Genomic DNA, 17497 nt, shown 5'->3' on the forward strand with positions numbered 1-17497 from the left:
AATAAAAGTGAAAAGGCTCCCTACAGAAATATAGCTTAAATTCTCAATTACTACTAATAGAAGAGCTGAGAAGCAAAAAGAATGATTCCAGCCGACTCTGTATGTATGTGTTTAGCTTAAGTTGCCTCCTGAGGAAAGGGCTGAGAATCATGTTCCTGGCTAAAGCTCTAGAATGTTCCTGAAACTGGCTCTGTGTAGGCATCAAATCCATGTGTGTAACTCATGAATGGGGAACCTGTGGCCCAACCGGTGTTGCTGTATCACAACTCTCTCTCATTGGAGGTTTTCAAGTAGAGGTTGGAAGCCAATCTGCCATGGATGCTCTAGTTGAGATTCCTGCACTGCAGGGGGTTGGACTAGATGGCCCTCAGGGTCCCTTCCAACTCTACAATTCTATGAAGTGTCACTAGCTCAAACTACCATGGTGAATGGCAGGGAAGATGGATACTGCAGTAAAATAACACCTGGAGGGGCGCACGCTCTCAATCTCTGGTGTTAGTTGCAGTGAGATCAAGAACTAGACCCAGACTTAACTTTGGAGCCACTTTATCACTCTACAACTCTAAAAATAAATAAATAAATACCCTTTCAGATGATAAACTTTAAAAAGAGGCATGCAGCAAATTGTTCCCTTCAAAGGCAAGCAAATCCTGCCAAAGAACAGTTCTCATTACCCATGGTACTTCCACAAAGAAGTATCAGCCTTATTAAATTACAACTATTTGAACAAGGTCAAGTACTCAGCATTTAATTTGAAGTATTTCCAGGTATAACACTGTCAGGTCAGCTTAAACAAGCCAACAGAGGCCCAGAGCCTAATTAAATATTAAAACAGAATCATTCACATCTGTTTTTATCTGAGAATGAAGTTACTGTACATCACTTGGAAGTAGTGCTCATTAATATACTCTACACATATCTCTCAAAGGTTACAGGAATACCAATGTTTTCATGAAACCTGCAAAACATAACTAGAGGAGAGGACACTGTTTCTTTCTGCAATATATCAATAGTTCTTTAATAACAAAAGAGACAATCAAACTTGGCTATATTTTAAGTTAAAAGGGATAGAATCTCCAGGGAAAATAAACCAGTTACTTTTCATAGCAACCCTTTTATCACTCATCTTACTTCCTTAGGTAAATCACTTGATAACAAGCATTCAGGAAGATGGTTTTGATCCAGGAGTAATTAAAATGAACAGCTGTCATGTTCAATTAAAGATCCATCATGCTTTTTGTTTTCATCTGCAAGGCAGTTTTTAATTGGTCTTAGCACCATATATTTAAAACACCAGGCATTTTAAATGAAGTTCCATGCCACAACAATGGAAAGAAGAAAAGTGATCTGAATTTGGTATGCACTGCCTTAAAAGTCCTATTTTTATTTGTATAGTGCTTCTGTCCCTAAGCAGTTTGTAATCTAAATTTGCTGGGATAGGGACAGAAAGATAACAGCCCTTCCCAACCTGGTACCCTCAAGATATTTTGGATTGCAACTCCCATTCAAGCAGTACCAGAGGGCTGCTGGAAATATAGACCACCATGCTTTTTAAAAAGGGGGGAAGGAGGGGAGAAAGAAAAAATGCCTCACCCACCTCTTAAGGTTAAGGTAAGGGAAGACAGAAAATCTCTTTAAAAAACGGGGAAACTGCCTATCCTGCCCCCACAGTCTTTGAAACAAATTTCTTTCTTTTCTTTTTGCCACTAAACCCCCCCCCCCCCACAAATTGCCTGGCACTGGAAGCAGTCGAGCAGTAGGTTATATCTGTGGGTTCTGTGGGAAATTTGTAGTACAATACTGAAGCACTTTTTTCCCGAAGCTGCTTCCCCACCACCCAGTAGTTCAGAAGCCATATGTTGCTATACCCACAAATGCTATGGACGGCAGAAGGGAGGGCATTCAAAATGGTCACCTTGTCCAGAATATTGGCAACATCTCCTTGATTTATGATTTTGCAGCAACCATTCATGACTCAAATTAACCATAATTGTATGCGCTAAGGGTGGTATACAACACTCCCAGTTCCACTAACGCAGGAGACTTGTGCTAGAAGAATGAAATTTCCTCCTGCAGCCCTGCAAGCTCTCAAAATCCGCTCCAAGAAGTTGAAGGATCCTCCAGAATGGATTGGGAGAACAGAAGCATTGGAAATGTCACTGTGCCACTGGAATGTTGCACTACATTTGAATCAATATTAACTTTTGTAAAGATGCTAAATGCAAAACACTGGGTGGAAATCCATGCTTTTACAGCCACAACTGCGGCCTTGATCAAACCTTGGCGAGAAAAACAACATGTGAGCATGAACCCCTGTGAGACAAAGATATCAGAAGTGAATATGTGGTGTTTGTTTGATGCAGTGTGTGTCCTTTGGAAATCTATTACTAAAGCAAAGGTGTGAGTGTTCATGGGATCCATAGATGTTAAGCGAAGAGGATGCTCCACCAGAGGTGTATTCATTCTTTAGATGGCTTGTTTGTGGTGGGGTGGAAGGCATGTTATTGGAAAGAAATGAAGTAAGCAGCCATGAGTATATCGCAACTGCATATTGCCATGATGTTCAAGCATGAAATTACCCAAAATCTGCCGTCTACATCCTACAGCTGCAGCAGGTAGCTGTAGGATTATCAGTTATCAGTTCACCAAACTACAAGAAACTACAAACTACAAGAAAAAGGAAGGTTGTTGAGCTACCCCATGGGTACAATCTAATATAAATGTTATCATCAATATGAAACACAATATGAGACCCATTATGTGTGGCATTACCAATGACCAAGGTATATATGTGCCTACAAATGTTGTAAAGGAGAGCTGTCTCTTATTTGCAATCAGCAATGTGGATTTCATGGAGGACTTACAAAATTAAAAAGCAGAATCATTACTCACTGAAGGATTGTCTAAATAAAAATGGGTCAGAAACAAGTGTTGGTCCGTGGTATGTATTAGAAGGGAATGTGACCAAATACAGCTGTATGAGATAAAGTGGTCTGTCAAATAATCAGGTCCTAAGTTGTTTAGGGCTTTATATATTAACAATAAAACCTTGAACCTTTGCCCAGTAGCGAATTGGCAGTCAGTGCAGATCCTTTATTGCAAATATTCCTGCACAATTATTACTTAATTGCCTCAGAACCAATATCAGATTAGTCCAAGTACTAGAATTTCCTCAGTCTATCCAAGCAAAACCCACATTTTTGCAAGAAGAATAGCTGTTACATGACCTTGCAAGAGGAATCCTTACTGCCCTTACTAGCTTAAAACAACAAGCTTCAGCTTCATGAAGATCAGAGAAGTGAAGCATACATTCAAGATCTTTGAGGCACAGACCATAATGAAACATTTTAGTTCATTCCACAGGCAAACACAAAACTAATACATTAATTGGCAAAATAGTCCTTGGCACTATGAAACTGTTAGTTACTCATAGTGGGGATGTAAAGTGGTTGAAAAATTATGGGGTGAAATACATGATGAGTTAAAAAAATTATTCCAAATCACATTTTCAAAGAAACCAGAGGGATATTTATTGGGATTAATTTCGAATGACATTCCCAAAAATAATATTAATGTCTTCCCATATGCCACAGCTGCAGCGAGATTGCTGCTAGCAAAAAATTGGAAAGGGGGTAAAATTCTGACAATTTCTTAATGGAGAATCAAAATGTGTGAGATGGTAGAGATGGCAAAATTAACAGCGAATATTAGAGGTCGCTCTTATCAAGAAATAATAAAGGAATGGGAAAGAGTAAAATAATACATGATCACATCTTGTTCCGGAACTGATATTTTGGTAAATTTGGAGTAAATCGTATAAGGGAAATAAGAGAGATTTGGAAAATATAGAATAAGGATATTGGATGTAGTAACACAACTATAGAAGATAATGTAAGGTACTGAATAAATAAAATCACGTATGAGTGAGGGGGAGTGGAAAGGGTGGGATAAGGGGATTTAGTAATTCCATTGTTTTTATTGGATGTTGGTATGTTGGTATGTGTGTTTGTACTTTTTGTGTGTATAATTGGAATTTAAATAAAGATTATTTTTAAAATAAAAAAGAGACTGTTAGTTAAAATACGCCTTGTATATTTTGTTTCAAAATTTACTTTTCAAAATGGTAATAGTTTGCATAGTTTAATAGTCTGTATATGATCTCTCTCAATGTCCTTTGCAACAGTTATGCTTGGCAGATTCTGATTATGTTAGTATTGTTACTGTAACAAGTTAGGACTTGAAAGAAAGAGGCATGTGCTGATTAGAAATGTCTTGTTGAGGGAACATAAAAAGCTAAGTTGCTAATATTAATTTCAGAGTTTTAATGTTGAAAACTCTTTCATTGTGTGATATAGCTCTAGTAAGACAACTATTTTATAACCCTTGCTGTTAAAAATATGTTATGATGACATATATTTTGATTAACCTCATATTTAAGTTTTATTCTGCAATAAATGGAAACCAGGAGGTGATACTGCAGATGGAGTTTCGTAAGTTTGAAAAATTTATACATGGCAAGCATACAATTCAGTTTCTTTCATATGATGCAGAAATTTGGAGAAGGTGGTATTTGAGAGCTGCATATCTATAGGAATTGCAATTACAGTTGTACCTTGTAAGTTGAACGGATTCCATTCCGGAAGTCCGTTCGACTTCCAAAATGTTTGAAAACTAAATCGCAGCTCCGAATTGGCTGCAGGAAGTTCCTGCAGCCAATCAGAAGCTGCGGAAGTCCTGTCAGACATTCGGGTTCCAAAAGAACGTTCGCAAACCAGAACAATCACTTCCGGATTTGCAGCGTTCGGGAGTCAAAATGTCCGAATTCCAGGGCACGACTGTACTCAATATAGTAGATTGGGTTACATAGATACTAGAAACTGAAAACAGTATTATTATTATTTTTAAAAAATGCCTTAGATTATTTTAATTCTCCTAAAAGAGGAAGTGCTTCATAAAAGGTTCTCTCACTTTCCATTGGAAAAAGGGAAAATTCTGGAGGGAGGTTGAAACACATACATAAACCCCCACTGTTCCTCTCAAGAACCCTGGCCTTCACTTTCTTCCAGGTACAGAAAATTAGTTTCACAAAATCTTTGCAAAGAATTCCTGTGACATCAGAGAGTAATGAAATACACTCCCATTTTCTTATGAGAGAATGTTATTGCCTTTCAAAGCAATCTATTTCGTTTCATTATTCTTTAAAATAAATACAGTATACCAAGTGCTCTAGAATCACAGTAATCACTCTTAAAACAATCTACATAATGTACACCAGTGAGTCTAAGTGAGTCCTGACAAGGCTCAAAATGCTTTGCCCTGCAGCCAACATAAACTTGATTTCAAAAGCACTGTACAGTAATTGGATTTAAGCAACAGAATTACTTAGAGAAACACTGAGTGGTACAGTTTTTACAGTAATAGATTAGGCTAAAGAGCAGCATGAGATTCATTTACCTTCAAGTACCATGAATTAATATATTTAGCCCCTGTGATTGTAGTCTATAGGAACACACTTATCAATCTTGCAGGTCGCTAGTGACAAGTAATTGCCGAAACCAACTTATACAGGGTTTTAAAAGTTTTTTTATTTTATTTTAAAGTTGTTAGATGTGTTAACCTATAAGAAAGGTTCCAATATTCTTATCAGGACGATACATTTAGGCAAAACAAAATGTCACAAAATAGTAAAGATGCTTTTAAGTTTTCCAGACCTTTCCCATCAGACTAGATAGAAAAGAAAGCAGAGGAGAAAAACAACAACAATGAGGCTGTGTTGCACTCTATCTGAAGGAACAGATGCATTGTATGGAAGTTCTTGTGGACGTCACTGGAGGTGTAAGTGTTCTCAGTTGCTAGGAGTACCTTTTACCAGCTTAGGCTACTAAGACAGCTATCACCATTCCTGGATCAGGAAAGTTTAACAGCAGTTGTCCATGTACTTGTAACCTCAACCTTACTGGAACGTGCTCTATTTGAGGCTACTATTGAATTTGGTTCAGAGAATGCAGCTGAAGCAGAATGCAGCAGCTTCACTGCTTGTGGGGTCAAACAACCACCAGCATCTAACTCCTTGCTTGTGGGATTTGAACTGGCTGCCAATCTGCTACCAGGCCAAATTCAAGGTTTTGATATAAGGCCCTGTACAGCTCAGGACCAGGTTACTTGAAATACCTTCTTATCCCTCATATAAGTCAGTAGGTCACTGCAGTCTGCAGAAGAGCTTCTACTTCACATTTCAAAGATATAAGAAACCTACTCTATGGTAACTCAGAGCAGGGCTTTCAGTGTGACTGCCCTCGTTCTATGGAACAGTATTCCCGTCAATTTATGACAGGCACCCAATATCTGCACTTTCTGGAAACAACTGAATACATTTTCCCCCAACAAGCTTTCTCAACTGAATGAATAGGTCTCTGCCATTGGTGTGTATTTTGAATTGTTTTAAAATCCACCTTGTTATTTTTGTGCTGTTTTTAACTAGTTTTCATTTTTATTATATTGCACACACCACCCTTGAGATATATACACATGGAAGGTGAATGATAATAAACAATAAATAGATAATCTATATTGGGTTTTATACATAGAAATCTGTATCCTTGTTGGACAGAGAACAGAAGGGCAGTCATTAGCTAAAAGTTTTTTGCCAAGAGCAACAATATCCCTGCCAACGAGGATGAAAAGTACATCAATCCACACCACTGTACTGTTAAAGATTATGGCATTCACTTTACTAGTTAACTTAAGAAATAGGAAGAAATCCCCTTCCAGCACTTCCTAAAGATGAGGATTTTTTTAAGCTGCTTTGATAATTGTTAAAAGGCAGGAAGAGTTTATAGGTGGAAGTGTTCATAAGATATTAAACTGCCTTCTCCATTGTTTCAGATAGACAGACTTGCTATCTTCTCTGAAAGTGACTCTCTAGGGCCTCAGATATTTTTCCTAGCCCTGCTACCTTTCATTGGAAATGCCAAGAGGTGAATCAGGGATCTTGTTCATGTAAAACATGCACTCCACCACTGAGCTGAAATCCCTACAGACACTGATATCCAAATCAATCAAATTTGCTACTTTCCATGAAATTTCCTTTCTGCAAATTACTTGCATTCCAAGTATCTCTATGAGAAGAAAGTGGTCCTGTCAGGGTGGATAAAAAACAATTGGTTGGTTGTTGTTTTTTAAAGTAAAAGCAGATGCATATTTCAGTTATAAATACCTTCCCATAAAACTAACATGGTTTCAAAAGAATTCTGAATATATTAATTTACTAAAACTGAAATTGTTTCCTTATTTTAAAAAAGCTGCTTTTCTTTATACTGTATAGAAAAAGCTGTGGGGAAAGCATGCATGGTACAACAGTTTATGTCCATACATTAGAGCTTAATGCTGGGGCCAGCGGCGATCAAACCATGACAGGCAATCCAGGTAATGTCCTGCATCTCACAAGGATCATTCACTGAGCCCATGTGAATGATTTTTTTTTACTCCTAATTTATGCCAAACTACCTGAGCCCCTGCAATTGACAAAAGATAGCACACACTGACTTTCATCTCATGAAGAAGGTTTAAGGTTTATTAAATTTGTATATTATTTCCCACTTAAGATTCCCAAAGCAATTTTGGAGTAAGTAAAAAATAAAATAAAATTTAACAAACACTATTTATGGACAGTGTCGAAACAAAATAGAAAATTCTTTTCAGTAGCACCTTAGAGACCAACTGTGTTTGTTCTTGGTATGAGCTTTCGTGTGCATGCACACTTCTTCAGATACGAAGAACAGTGTGTGACACTTTTTAGAGCCCAACCTTATGCAAATTTCCTCAGCAGTAACTTCCACTTTATACAGTGGGGCTTGTTTATACCTGAGGCCTTTCTTCGTGTGCCTCCACCACGAGAGGTCTGTAGGGTGGCAACACAAGAACGGGTCTCCCCATGGAGATTAATTAAAGGTGCACATGGAATGGAATCTTAAGACTTTAAGCAGTAAGCAGTCTTAGTATCCTTACATGTATGCATGCCTTGCCTATAAGACATGATTCTACAGTACAAAAGCCATGAGAGTTACAAGATGAAAAGTTCTGAAATATACATTTAGGTTATAAATCAATGGGTTGGATCCAGACACACACGTAGGTCCAATTAAATCAGTGGGACTAACTCAAGACTCATTCATCTGAACAAGTCTGAGTATGACTAAGTCTGGATCCAACCCAATATGTTTTAATTTGACTGCATCCTTGCTCAGGAAAATTGGAAAACTGATTTATACTGCCTTGTTTTAAATCAACCCACCCTGATTCCTGCAGAAGGTTTGTACCACAAAACACTAATATCAGTGCTTCAGTGTACATAACTGATGGCAAAGTCCAAACATGGATCTTTTTTAAAAGCACATAAAGAACAATTTGACAGAGCTGAGAGGGAATACTTAGATCTTCTAATTTCCAGGATATGTTTAATCTGATCTCCAACATTTTGCATCTGGAACCTGTCACCTGTACGGCAGCACAGGGGTGGAGCACCTTTAGCCCTCCAGATGTTGCTCCCAACAGCTCCAGCAATCATGGGCAATGGCCAGAGATTATGGGAGTTTTAGTTCAGCAATATCTGGAGGTTCAAAGATTCCCCACCTCTGCTATATGGCACAGAGAGTCAGAATACAACAAAGTGCCAGTTCATCCTTTTTGAAAAGACTCCACAGAATTTGCAACCAGCACAGGCAAGCACATGCAAGCTCTCATGGCTGCCAAAGTCCCAATTGCAATGTGTTGCCCAAGCTTCTGCAAAGTCCTGCAGAGCAGACACTATTATTCTCTGATCTTGGGGGGAGGGGAGGCTTGGCAAACAATTAAAGGAGCTTTTAAGACACTATGTTCTCACTCTCACATACATTTCTGGCACAGCCAACTCTCCAGTATTTGGCGGCGGGGGGGGGGGGGGAGAGGAGCGAATGCTTATTGCATGCCCAGACTTGATTCAGCCAGTCCTGGCATCTTTTTGCCTAGCTTAAGACATCTGCTGCACCATTACTAGAAGTATTGATGGCTCACACCAACAGCTTTGTGGACAGCTGGCAAAGGTACCAGGGGAGTGGGACTGGCAACTAAAATTGCTGACAAGCTCTGTCTGCCCTTGATTATTCCGCTTCAATGTACTTTGGAGGGGGGGCATAAAATATTAATTTTACAAGGTAAAGGTCCACAAGTCTGCTTAGGTGGCAATCGTCACACCCTTAGCCCTGGTAGGCTCCAAAAAACAAATGAGGACATACACTGAGTAAACGCACTCATGTGTAATTGATGGGCAATCAGTACTTGGATGTGGCTATGAAGCATCTTTAAAAAAAACTTAGTGTGTGATAAAAGATGCATTTGCTCAGTTTCACTTGAAAGGAAAGAAGCAGCAAGTCACCAAATAAATCTTACAGTCAATCTGAAAGTTGATGGGGGCATTTAGGAAGCACATCCATTTGTAAGCTCCTGCACCCCATATGAATATATTTAACTCCATAAGTATGAAGGCTTTCTTTTCAGGCATGCCAGCTTTATTACAAAACCTTGACAGGTTGATTTCCTCAAGTCCGGAATATACAGGCTTCATAAAGAATACAGCAGTTGGAAATGTTACTTTATTGTTCAGCACTCATAAGACTAAAGTGTGGTTCTTCCAGACCTCAGTAAGTTGAAATCTATACAAGAATATATACCATACAAGAATACGTAACACACTAGTATTGACTTCATTTTCATCTGACATGTACTGCACTCTTTTGCAGAATGAATTCTAAATAGTAGCACTGTATATATTTGAGAAGTCAAATATATACAGAAAAACAGACGGTCCAGCTGGAACCAATAAACTGCAAAATCAGAGAACTTCAGCAGCATAAAGCCACACAAATAAGGGAAAGGTCAGCCTTCCATCTTTCTATTAAAAAACAATTACTTTGGATAAAGACATTCAGTATACTTCGCTTGCAAATTCTTTTGAGGAAGAGCTATCTATCATTCGGCCAAATATAGGACCCTGCAAATCATTTTTACTAATCATACACAGTAGTGTCAAAAGGAGTTTTATTTTGTGCAAGGCTGAATACCTGGCACCAGCCTGGACACTCTTTAGCATAATCACTGCACACAAAGGGGGGGATGTTGAGTGAGAGACCCTAGAGCAGCTGTTCAGTGCCTGAGCTGAGGACCTCAATGAATGACAAAAGGTTACCTTAATTCAATGAGATAATCAGCACACATCCACCCACTATGAAGAGAGTTTCTACCATCTGCAAAGCGACAGGCCTAACTGCTTCTAAAACAATTGGAAGCATGCTGACATGCCCTCATGTCAGCACACATTTGTCTCTTAGCAACAGCTTTTTTAAAAGGCTGAACTCTGCAGAAATTTTAAGAAGCATCCTTACCCAATGACTTGATAAGCGGCTTTGATTACTCCTGTTTGCTGAACAGATGCCCAGTCTCACTGCTAAAATCTACACAGAGCAAACTTTTATACTTAAAAAGAGACAATGGAAACATTATAGCTGTGTCATCTACCCTTTGTACACAATGACCTTAACAACGTAAGAGTTCCCAAGGCAAAATTCTCTTTAAAAATTAGTCATGAATAAAATGATTTATTTAAATACTGTAAGTCAGCTTAACATAATAAGCTTCACATTAAACAAAAGGAGAAGCTCCCACCTCTACCATTTTTCTTTAATTTTATTATCTGAAACATTTCAAAAATATTTCAAAACCTTTCAAAAATGTTTCCTCCTCCAGTATTTTTCAAGTAAAAATAATCGGGTTAAGTCTATCTTTGTATTATTACCTCTAAAAACGCTCTTGCTATTCAAATCTGATGGAAGTAAGACAGTCAGAATTCCAGTACCGTATGTACTCTAAACAAATTCCAACTTACCATAGGTTAAATCTAAATGTCATTCAATCATGACAACCATGAACCAGAAGTTAAATAAGGCTAGACACCCATATTTCATTGTCTATGGTCCAAATAACCTGTGCTTATAGTTTATAAAAGCTGCTGCACCAGAGACCAGAATTTGGATCACAGTGTTGAGAGAGGATTGTAAAGCTGTGGACAAGATCCCCCCCCCCAAAAATAGTACCTGCTGTTTGGCACAGAATGAAAAACTTGCAGTGTTTAAGTTTTTAAAACTTGTTTGAAGTCTTCACCTTCATGGCTAATAACTACTGGGGCTGGGATTTGTTTCAGGGATGCTACAAATGCCCTGATCACCTCCAGCTGCAGCTACTTTCATAAAAATAAATTTGAAAGCTGCAACTCAACATGCAGTATGGCCCTAAATGATAGCTTTACTTCTTTTTTAAAAGCCATGAAGTTATATCTATTGGGGAAGGTTATGTTTTGGTCACAGGTAATAAGTCATGCCAGACAAAACTAGTTTCTATTTTTGATAAGTTACAAACTTTGTGGGTCAGGAGAATGCTGTGGATGTAGCATATCTTGATTTCAATAAGGCTTTTGATGAAGTCCCCCATGATGCTGGTAAAATGTGGACTGGATGAAATAACTGTTAGGTGGATTTGTAGCTAGTTGACTGACAGTTCTACACTTAGGAAGAACCAGCTGCACAAATGTAAGATGGGGGTCACCTAGCTTGCTAGTAGTACATGTGAAAAGGATCTAGGAGTCTTAGTAGACCACAAGCTTAATATGAGTCAACAGTGTGATGCAGTAAAAAAAACCCTAATACTATTTTAGGCTGTATCAACAGAAGTATAGTGTATAGATCACAGACCACACCTGAAGTACTGTGTCCAGTTCTGGGCACCACAATTTAACAAGGAGATTGACAAGCTGGGACGTGTGCACATGATAAAGGGTCTGGAAACCAAGCTGCATGAGGAACAGTTGAGGGAACTGGGTATGTTTAGCATGGTGAAGAGCAGACTGAGAGGAGATAGAATCGCCAACTCCAAATAGGGCTGTTACATGAAGGGTGGTGCAAATTTGTTTTCTCCTGCTCTGGAGGCTAGGACCTGAAGTAATGAAGTTACAAAAAATGAGATTCTGACTAAACATCAGTTAGAATTTTCTGACAGTAAGAGCTGTTCAGCAGCGGAACAGACTTACACAAGAGGTAGTGGGCTTTCCTTCCTTGAAGGTTTTAAAACAGGGGTTAGATGGTCATCTGTCATGTATGATCTAGCTGAGATTCCTACATTGGCAGGGTCCCTACCACAGGCGGTAGGACTAGATGACCCTCGGAATCCCTTCCAATTCTACAATTCTGTGATTCTATGAAATCTAAAAGAAGAATGGTCATTTACTGCAAGATAAAAAAGTTCATGGCTTTATGAAGTGCTTTTGAGTTAACATGGAAAAATTACACAATAAAATTGGAATGTGTGCAAAGCGATATTCACTTAAGACCATACCATCCATTAATATATAAAATTATATGCTGTGCTTTGGCAGCTGCAAAAGTTGGCTTTAAGCCAAGTTCCTGCATAACATGTGTGTATAACATGTAAGTGCAAGCTGTATAAATATGCCAAACCACACTATTTAATCTGCTAGCTAAATTCTACATGCTCTTAAAGTAGTATAGCTAAGGTGTGAAAAGAAAGTAGGTATGGGATATTTCATTTCTTCCTTGGGGCTTCAAGAATGTCCACATATATTTTACATTCTTACATGGGAGTAAGTGTCATCATAACTGCTCAAGGGAACATAGCACTTCCCATTATTGCTACAGCCACTTCCTCTGTAGGATTTTGAACTGTACCCTCTCTGAACAATATTTACATGTGGACACCCTGAGCATAATATTGCTTTTTTAAAAAAGAAAAGAAACTCACATATGTGTGTATACACACACACACATATATATACACAAACATGGGGGGAAGGTGAACCAATGGAAGTGCAAAACTACAATACACAGACTACCACTAAAATACACCATATGCAAATTTGTATCTTAAAACTCCTGAATCCAACACTCTTTGCAGAAATCCCAGCAACCAGCAGGAATCACATGGTCCAACCAAAATTGCAAGTGGTCCTCCATTTATCCACTCTTGTATTAAATGAACTGACAAGAATAAAACTTAACAGTTAAAGTAAGAAGCCTCACAGTACTACAGGACACATATTGTGGATTTTCAGTAAAAATGGGTTTCCTTGCCAAGTATAACAATACATAGAAAGTGTGTGAAATTATCATGTTTTTACCATATTGGGCTTCAATATTAAACAGTGAAATTTGTTTTTATAATAGCTTTTCTAACTTGGCTTTATAAAAGATCAGCTTGGATTTAAGCTCACACCACATTCCACCTTATCATAAATTGTTTTGTAAAGCAAAGGGAACCTCAAGGTGCCATTTGTGGTAGAGGGAGCTTTTGGTCAATAAGTTCAAAGCCTGCCTGGGTATAAACTAGTTACTCTATTCTTTGGTTCCTGGCTATGGTCCACCAAGGATCCCTGCCAAACATGTAGAGCACAATCAGAGGTAATCCTAGGGAAGGGGTGGGGAGCTGGATCCAGCTGGCCAGATCCTTCCCCCCCCCCCCGGCTTGGCTGATGGCACCTGTCAATCACCTGATGTCATTATTACATTAGCTGATTGACACTGACAGTAAGTCCTGCTTGCAAAGGAACCATCACAAGTTCACCCTAAGGTCCCGACTGTTCCTTAACCTGCCCCACACCTGATGTTATATATGATTAGGCCAGCAACTACTGTCAACTCCTGGTGGGGAGGTATCTTAACCCTTCTGCCACAGCTTCAACCCAGACATTGCCATTCTGGAGTTTCGATTGATTCCCAGCAGACAGGAAAACATATAGGCATAAGAACTGAGCATGTTTCCCCATCCAATGACAAAAGAAGAGATAATTCTAAGGTTCCTTTGCTTCCACTACAGCCAGGGGAAGGGAACCCAATTAGTGCCTGCCCTAACCTAACCATGCCTGCCAGGCCTCTGCATGTGCTTGTAAGGCTGCTTTGGTGAAGTCATGCCCACAGGCCCTACACCAAAGAATATATGACATCAGGTGTGGGGCAAGTAGATAGGTAAAAGGTAAAGGAGCCCTGGACGGTTAAGTCCAGTCAAAGGCGATTATGGGGTTGTGGTGCTCATCTCGCTTTCAGGCCGAGGGAGCCGGCATTTGTCCACAGACAGCATTTCTGGTCATGTGGCCAGCATGACTAAACCACTTCTGGTGCAACACCGTGACAAAAACCAGAGTGCACGGAAATGCCATTTACCTTCCCTGCTGCAGTGGTACCTATTTATCTACTTGCACTGGCGTGCTTTCCAACTGCTAGGTTGACAGGAGCTGGGACAGAGCAAAGTGAGCTCACCCCGTCGCACAGATTCAAACCGCCAACCTTCCGATTGGCAAGCCCAAGAGGCTCAGCGTTTTAGACCACAGTGCCACCCACATCCCCGGCAGGTAGATATGCTGGTCTCAATGGACTTGCATGACACTAGGTGGGCCTCGATAATCAGCCAATTATGGGAGTTACAAAGTGTCACACACAGAGCTATGTGAGCCCCAACAATCAGCTGGTCATCATGTCACCTAACATTGTGACAGATTCTGTTGAACCTGTTCTGCAGGGGGTGGGGGAGAAAAGGATCCAGTTCACCAGCTAGATCCACTTCCTCATCCCTGAGGTACAAACGTATTTTGTTAGGGGAATGATATCACGAGTGTGCACATAGATTTTAGATACTGTTTTAAACTTTATGTGTGCTCATCCTTCCATGTGGCTTCCCAAGCAGAAATAAGTGAGAAACAAGTGAGACCCGACAAACATGCAGTTCTGGACTAACCATAGCAGCTCCAGAAAGGTACAGGAGAGTTAGTTTGGTGGTACCACTCAGTACCTTCATGTAAGAACCATTCATAAAAGTGAGTGCAAACCACAATAAATGAGTTCAATAGCCCTGCTGATTTTAAGGGTTACACCAAAGTGAAAAAGGGTAAATACCTTTATCCTGACAAGAACTTCAGTCATAATCCAATCGATGATAATACCTTGAAATTAACTGCAGGAAGAGACCATGGGGAGATACCTAAAGGGAATCTATTATTGCATTTTTTTGTGACACTGCTGCTTTCCTCTAATGTATACTTTAATATCACAGAGAGAAACCATCAGCATTAAAGGATTCAGTATTCCATTAGATTCATCAGCTGGAATGAAGTGTAACATAACAAACAGAAATGGATGCTCTAGAACAGACAGAAAATGAGAATATAGGAAGAATCTTCAAGGTTTCAAAAGCTTAAAAGGGTTATTTCCTCTTACACTTAAGAAACATGAACAAATTTCAAAATCTTTGCCCATCACACCACATCCCTCAGTGCAAGCAGCAATGACATCACATAAGTAGCAGCAATTTCTGCACAATTAAGAATTAAAATTCAATCATTGAAGAACCCATAGTTTATCTACAAAACTACACATTTTTAAATGAAGTGGGGTGATTACACATGTAGAAGACTATGGCTCTTCAGATTTCCAAACTTTACACCTTTGCTTCAATTGCCACAAATCTTGAAGAGCAACTAAGCCCAATAGATCTGCGAGACTCTTATTTTCTCAAATAGGACTACTGCCCACCTAAAAATAATAAAAAAATCTTAAACATTAAGGAAAACCTCTCTGAATGAGGCAATCAAGCTTACTAATAATATAAAAGTGAAACTTCCTCAAATATAAACAAAACATAATAATGTTTCCTGTGAAACCCCCAAATGAACATGCCTGCATTGATAAAATCTTTTCACACTTACCTGATCTTTTTCATGAGGCAAAAGACTGACAGGTGGGAGAGACATTGGAAAAGAACTGTATTTAGATGTTCCTTTGCCTTCCAGGCTACCATAGTTCACCCTATACTGAGGTCCTTCTTTCAATAATCTCCCATTATTTACAGCGCGTTTGGCCCCCAATCGTAATCTCCGTTGAAACACAGGGTTGTTGAAAATACCTGCAAGATCATGTTGACTTCTCAGGTATTTTTCTATGTTTCTGAGTGATGAGCCATTTGGTTCCTGGAGCCCTTCAATTCCTCTGCGCAGAAGTTTATTCCAATCCACATTCCGAAGCTCATTACATGCTCCCCTAGATCCTTTAGCAGGCTTAGAAAGCTCACCCAGTTTAATAGATGAGAAACGCCCAGGATTATCTGGGTCCTTGTAGGAAGCAAGGCCTTTGTTGGTAACTTTGAGAATAGAACCATCTTGGACACTTAGCTCCAGCTGTTCTGAAACAGTCTTCTTATCTAATCCATGGGATGCGCACACAGCATGACAAATTCTCTCTTCAGATGGTCTCTGTTTTTGCCTTTTAACTTTTTGTATAGCTTCAAGAATCCACTCCGTGTAAAGTGGGTTGGCAAGTTTTACCATGGTTGACCAGTAATTTCTCGAGAGCAAGCGTTACCCATAGAGTTCCTCTCTAATCCTATTAGTGAGCATTCCAATAAGTATTCAACACAGGAAGAACAGACCTCTTCATGCACTGTAACACCAACTCAAGAATCCATCATTAGGATATCATAAAATAAGAGATGATGCAAATGTTTCTTTAAAATCCTTAACCAACATGAAAAGTTGGAATCGTTCTGCTATACCAGATGGAATACATCTCTGCAATTTGATGGACTTTTCTTTCTTGGCAATGCAAGTATCTCCGAGTCTTCAGAAAAGCCTAAAGTGATTTTAAAAAGATGCATGTAGTTACTCTCTTTAAAAGTCCAACAATCAACCAGAATGCAGATTATACAATTTTATTTTTTACATTCCACCTCTGCAGGTCATGCACAGCCAAGATGTTGAAGCTACTAACTAAAATTTGTGAAGGCATGCTGCACGGGAACAGGCATGCTGCCCAGGCATGCTACACATTCCTTCCTTAAATTTACACTCTGGACCTGGTATCAAGAAGCAGTTGAAAATCCATTAGAAGATAGATCTTCTAACTTACTGAGCTAAAATAGTGTGTGCTTGTCTGCAAAGATTATCTACTTTCCCAAGAAACCAGTCAGAACCATGTTTTCTCAAAAGGAAATCCCACTAGGTTTTATACACACTTACTCTCAGGTCGCATTAGATTTGCAGCCTTCATGCAATTTGTAAATCCTAGGCTGCATACTTATGCATACTGACTAACATTGCCGGCACCAACACTGATCTTGGATTCTACCAAGTAGCATAGGAAACAGCCCTGCTAGAAAAACTAACCAGTAAGCTGAAACTGACACGGGGACAAATAGAAGAAGACGCCTTCACCCCAGTATGGCTCCCCTTCATCACACACACAGCCCAACAAGACAATGACAAAAATTTACCGACAGCATACAAATCAATATGGCTAACCTGATCCAAAACACCCACCAACCCCACTCACACAGGAAACCAAAGACCACCACAGCCAACCACAAATGAACAATCACACCCTACGCCAACCCCGACCTCTCTCACCACCAAAGG

General features: G+C 39.3%; 1 protein-coding gene across 7 annotated transcripts in view; it reads right to left on the bottom strand.

The window, feature by feature from the left end:
* The window catches only part of KAT6B (lysine acetyltransferase 6B), an 82490-nt gene that overhangs the window by 53788 nt on the left and 11205 nt on the right, over positions 1-17497 (bottom strand). For 5 of the 7 annotated variants that reach the window (XM_033148528.1, XM_033148525.1, XM_033148531.1 and 2 more), the window contains exon 2: positions 15797-16715. The exons of 1 other annotated variant lie outside the window; for it this stretch is intronic. In XM_033148528.1, coding sequence (XP_033004419.1) covers positions 15797-16414 — 618 coding nt within the window. In that variant the 5' untranslated portion in view covers positions 16415-16715. Of the gene's footprint in view, positions 1-15796; positions 16716-17497 lie in introns of those variants that run through there. One more of the 7 variants, XM_033148529.1, reaches the window with a different exon arrangement.

Source organism: Lacerta agilis, chromosome 5, assembly GCF_009819535.1.
Source record: "Lacerta agilis isolate rLacAgi1 chromosome 5, rLacAgi1.pri, whole genome shotgun sequence".
NCBI lineage: Eukaryota > Metazoa > Chordata > Lepidosauria > Squamata > Lacertidae > Lacerta > Lacerta agilis.